The sequence below is a fragment of the Bidens hawaiensis genome, unplaced genomic scaffold (assembly GCF_021521415.1).
Source record: "Bidens hawaiensis isolate Kalapana, Puna unplaced genomic scaffold, B.hawaiensis_p1.1 tig00044314_1, whole genome shotgun sequence".
NCBI lineage: Eukaryota > Viridiplantae > Streptophyta > Magnoliopsida > Asterales > Asteraceae > Bidens > Bidens hawaiensis.
The window spans coordinates 104977-110781 of NW_027505889.1; the positions used below are offsets into that span (position 1 = coordinate 104977).

Sequence of the window (5805 nt, forward strand, 5' to 3'; positions counted from 1 at the left end):
TAATGGTCATCTTTATGTATCAAGAATTTAACAACCAAAATAAAGTTTGAGAACGAGTTTTGTTCATACGGAAAGTATTTAGATGTCTTCTAGATGTATATAGATATTGATAGATATATATACATACATACTAGAAGGGTATTCCCATGATTCGACGGGGTACACATCATACTAATACAGAATCAGAAAGTTTAATAAAAATTCATAAAATAAAGCAAATATGAAATCATAACAACTGAAAACGATAGTGAGAATTTACTTCAATAAATTGATAATTCATTATTGACTTTGTTCTATTATTTACAAAATTGGCATGTGTGTAAAAAATAATCAGACAATTCAAATTCATAAAAGGGAGTTTTGTTCCTTCAAATTTTATAAACTAATGTAAAAAAAACATTCGTTCACTAGCTAGATGTATTATAATATTTAAAAAACTAATTTATTGTAAATGTTAATAACCATAATATATTTTATATTTAAAACAATTCTGACTTTGTTATTATTTGTCATATAAAATCTCTCTCCTATTATTTATTCTTCTATATGATCTTGTGGGGCTTTGGAATTAAAAACAGAGAAGATGATTTGATGGGTTGTCTTTTACTATTTGTCGCAAGTAACTAAAAATAGTTAGTGTTTCACTATAACTTCAAGTAAATATCGAACCTACTTATTATTGCCCTTGTTTTATTATACTTAAGATTAATCATTGAGTTGAAGTGAATCAAATACTCTAAACACATATTTATCAAACAAAATAATTCAATAACATAAATAATCATTTTATTTTTAAAAAAAAAAATATTTGATTTAATCTTTAAATATTAGTGTTTTTTCCTACTCAAAATTGCCATTAGTGTTTTATTCCCTAAAAATGGTGACTCCCCTTGTGCTATTTTCTTGAAAACTCTAGTACTTTTGTTGACTTATGTCGTCAAATAAGTGAATTGTCTTTCATAGGTTTTTTGAGTTAAGATTTACGTGTGTGTATATATAATTATATCTTTTTAGAACAGTGGCTTTTTTTTATATTTAGGTCAGCATATTCTCTAATTTGGAGAGTCTCGTTGTTCCATTTTAGTCAGACTATGTTATCTTAACCAGACCCACGCTGGCTTCAGGGATTGGCTTAGGCGTTCCTCCGGAAAAGCACACTGACGCCTGTTACTTGACAGTTATTATGCTGTCACAAGATCAGAACTCTCTGTCGTAACACACGGTGGGACGAAAACTACTTAAGATCCGAACTAACAGCCTCGTAAGACTTAGGCAGTGTTGCAAAAATCCCGACTAGTTAACGATTAATCCCTGATTAATCGCTAGTCCCCACTTCACTGATTAATTTTGGGCTAGTCGGCCAATTAATCGGTCAATGGTCAAATCCGGCCAAAATCGGCGGTTTCCGGTCAAATTCGGCCAAAATAGGCGAATTTCGGCAAGATTCCGACCAAAATCAGTGGTTCCGCGTGAGACTTTAACAAAAACTAGCGGATTCAAGCGAGATTCCAGCCAAAATATGTTTTGTGTATGTATAAAACTGGAAATTACATATAAAAATGTGTGCGTGTATGCATAAAACTGAAAATTATGCATTAAAGTCCGATCCGATTAATCGCTAGTCCCCACCACACCGCCTGACTAACGACTAGCGATTTTTGCGACACTGGACTTAGGTCAAACTAATCTAGTTAAATAGTTTATTCAGAAAATAAAAAATAATTATTATGATATTAATATTAATACTAAAAGTAATCAAAATTTGTGGGTTTTCCCTTTCTCCTATAATGGACCAATCAAAATATTTAGTTTGATGCGAAACCACGTACGACATCTTTGGGACCCGTATGATGTTTCATCGGACTGACAACACCGGGTCCACTAAATATCATCCTCTGTAATAAAAGACCATTCCACCCTCCACAACATATGACGTGGCGTGACACTACTAAAACCAACGGCGTGTGTGACCGTTTATTCTGTACGGTCCACCCTATATTAACACCATAGTCCGCTTATTCACATTTCTCTCTTTAACACACACACTCATGCTCTCATCAAACCCTAAATCAAGTACAAATAAACTCTCAACTTATTGATTGATTAATATTATTATGGAGAGTACAGATTCATCTACTGGTTCTCAGTTACCTCAGCTTCCCCCCGGGTTCAGGTTTCACCCCACTGACGAGGAGCTCGTTGTTCACTATCTGAAAAAACGTGTCACGGGTGCGCCTCTCCCCGTGGCCATTATAGCCGAGATTGATCTCTATAAGTTCGATCCATGGGAGCTTCCGGGTGAGTATTATAAATTATTATATTATTATTATATTGTTATAAATTTATAATTAATGTTTTGTTTTATGATTTAAACTTTAATTAATTTTGCGTGTTTTATTATAGCTAAGGCGACTTTTGGGGAGCATGAATGGTATTTTTTTAGTCCTAGGGACCGGAAATACCCGAACGGGGCTCGCCCTAACCGGGCGGCGAATTCGGGGTATTGGAAGGCTACGGGTACCGACAAGCCGGTGATGACGGGTGGTACGCAAAAAGTTGGTGTGAAGAAGGCACTCGTGTTTTATGGAGGAAAGCCGCCGAAAGGGGTTAAGACGAATTGGATCATGCATGAATATCGGCTTACGGATGGGAAAACAATCTCCAAACCACATGGGACCGATTCAATTAAACAAAAGGGGTCCTTACGGGTAATAATCAACTGATCGATATATTTAATAGTTTTTTTAGATTGACAGGGTTATGCTAAACGTATCCCCTCTATAATTTTACTGAATGTAACATCAATATGTTTAGCCAACCACAACTAATTATATTATTATTATATCGTTATTATAATAATTATAATAATATTGTTTTGATTGATTAACTTGTAGTTGGATGATTGGGTATTATGTCGAATTTACAAAAAGAGCAACACACAAAGACCGATGGATAGCGACGGTTGTGATCACGCCATGACCGGGATGCTAGCATCAATACCGCCATCAATCTCCCTCGAAGGCAGGGGCCACCACACAATAGTGCAAAACCAAGAAACCAACCTATTATTTGACATTAGAATGAACTCAAACGAACCCGACACGAACACTAACACGAACATATCAAATCTCCTTCCCATGAAGAGATCATTGTCGGGTCTTTTCTGGAGCGAAGATGCAGCCGCCGGCAACACTGCAAACACATCATCCACCTACACCAAACGGTTTCTCACCGTGGAAAGTAATAGTGATATTAGTGGCATGGCCACAAGAACCACCGAGGAAAATGGTGGTTCAATAGCAACTTTACTCAGTCAGCTGCCACAACCTCCACAAATGCAGCAGCAAACAATGTTGGGATCGATGGAAAATGGTGTTTTCCGGCATCCGTATCAGTTGCCGGGCATGAATTGGTACTCTTGAATCAGTTTTGGAAAGTGGGATTGATTTTGAAAGGGTTAAAGATGATCAAACAAAGTGAGAAAACCCTAAAGGTAAGAATGGTCTTTATACTTTTCTGCATTAACATTTTTATTTTATGTACTAATTAATTAAATTCTGTAATATGTATATGTAAAAGTAGTTTATATATACAACATTCACAATACATTATACATCTTTACTGATTAATTAATTAATTAATTTTAATGTGTATATCTTGATTAATATGACTTTGCTCAAGTCTAAATAGTATGATATATAAGGTTTTCTTGAGAAATCATACACATGTTCTTGAGTCCTAGGTAGTAGTTAACCTCATACAAATCTTTGGTTCATAAGGTTGGCTTTTGATCTTTACATCAAGATAAATAATAATAATAATAATAATAACAATAACAATTATTAATATGGCTCACATCACCAAAATTGGGAGAGAAAGATCAATCACTTTTAAACCTTTTATGTCATTGCCTTTTCCACCCTTTCAAGAGTTAAAAAGAGATTTTGAAAAGTATTTGATACACAAAAGAAAAAAATAATGGAGTATGAAATGCCATCAACAATTTGAATACAATGTATTTTACTTGTTTGTATACAAAATTCTTGATAAGAAAACGACAAAAAGCATATCAAGCGTGTAATATCGACCACAAAAAGTCATACCGTTCAGCTGTTATTTTCAATGATCAGTTCACTTCCCATGAAATAATGGAAAGCGAATTTAGTGGTGATGATATCTCTTACGTAAAATAACCTTTGATATCACCTTTAAGATGTGATATATAATTTGATATTATCTCTAAGTTAATGATCTCTCAAATTAATTTATGTTAATGTGACATGATAGGGTCATTTTCTCATAGATGAGACTCTTGTTAATTAACCACACCTCACAAAAGTCATCTTTATTGTTTATTTTTTGATATTTTATTTGTAGTGGACCATTGGGTTGTCATCAAAAGGAATCATAATCTTAATACCACACACATTAAATCACACTATTGGCATTCTTTCCTTTTTTGGTAAAGTGTACAAACCAACTTTAATACGTTCTGCATCATTAGTGGCTTTATTCGAAAATTTTAATGGGACAATCTTGATATATATGCACCATCTTTTTTCTAGCTCTCTCTTTCATGGAGGAATTGAAGCTATCTTAATTACATAAACACATCTATTATATAATATTATGATATGATTTTCATTATTTTATACACATATAATTATATATAACCCTGACATGTACATATGACTTACATAAGAGATTACAAGGTTCAGATCGAGCGAAATTGTTATACAAAAGCGATATATAAATGAATTGTTTTGGACGAAAAGTACACTATTTTAACTTAAGGGGGTGTTTGGCCTAGCATTTATTTTTTTGCTTATGCGTATATCCTTACACAAATAAACTCCTTCAAATAAGCTAAAAAACCAACTCAAATTGTAACGACTCAGACAGAGCAGCTTACCTTGTTATGGTGAGTTATAGAATCAATTGAGCGAAGCTACCTACTTAGCTGATCTAGTTAGAGGACTTCTTTAAAGAAGGGCTTTAATCCACATAATTGAGTTTCCATTAGAATGGTTAAAATGTTAATGGAGAGATTGGTTACTGGAGCTAGTTTTAAAAGAATCAATCAATCAAGCTTGGACCCGTGAAATAAGTTTCTTCAAATTAGCCTATATATAAGCTTATTAGCATAAGCTTAAAAAGCTAAACCGAACACTAATTTAAGCTTATTTTGTAAAAAAAACTATAAGCTTTGTTAAAAAAGCTATCTAGGCCAAATGCCCCCTAAGAATACACTTCGATTGTGTAAAATCACAATATTAAAAGGCTATGTGTGGTGAGTGGATAACGGATGTTGATTTGGTCTTCGGATTCATGTGTGCTATCTGAGTCACTCAAATAATAATTTGGACAACTGGACATGTCTAAACAAAGTCAAGTGTATTCAAATCTTATCATAATAACTTTTAGTCGTACATCTTATTAAATATTAAAAATTAAAATTATAGCAACACAATTTAAATGAATGATTTTGTATTGTTATTGGTTAAAAAAATGTCATAGAGATGTTACATTTTATGTTCTCTATTCATGCTAAATTGGTTCATATTAGTAAAAATGATAGCTTATTAGGGTGTGAAAACTATATCTATTTATAGGTTTAATTTGTGTTTTAATTAGAAGTCTTGGATAGCTTTGCAAATTGCATAATCACATTCACGTCAAGTTAGGAGTTAATTCATGGTACACGAAATTGATAATCGGATAAGACAAAAAGTGTTTTTACGAAGAACAAGAAGTTTTTTAAGTGAAAAATGAAGTACCCAAATTCGATAATGTAATCAGACCAAA

At 33.1% G+C, this 5805-nt stretch overlaps 1 protein-coding gene across 1 annotated transcript; it reads left to right on the forward strand.

The window, feature by feature from the left end:
• The first annotated feature begins 1790 nt into the window (after positions 1–1790).
• LOC143615786 (NAC transcription factor 25-like) lies at positions 1791–3569 on the forward strand. The gene is made up of 3 exons (XM_077088821.1): positions 1791–2298; positions 2404–2708; positions 2895–3569. The coding sequence occupies exons 1-3, from the start codon at positions 2115–2117 to the stop codon at positions 3420–3422; spliced, it is 1017 nt and encodes a 338-aa protein (XP_076944936.1). The 5' UTR covers positions 1791–2114; the 3' UTR covers positions 3423–3569.
• The last annotated feature ends 2236 nt before the right edge of the window (positions 3570–5805 follow it).

Bases quoted from the DNA above. Each gene is read 5' to 3' on its own strand.
- LOC143615786 (XM_077088821.1), top strand. From the start codon at position 2,115: ATGGAGAGTACAGATTCATCTACTGGTTCTCAGTTACCTCAGCTTCCC. The intron at 2,299-2,403 runs GTGAGTATTATA...GTTTTATTATAG, and splicing joins CGATCCATGGGAGCTTCCGG to CTAAGGCGACTTTTGGGGAG. The intron at 2,709-2,894 runs GTAATAATCAAC...ATTAACTTGTAG, and splicing joins AACAAAAGGGGTCCTTACGG to TTGGATGATTGGGTATTATG.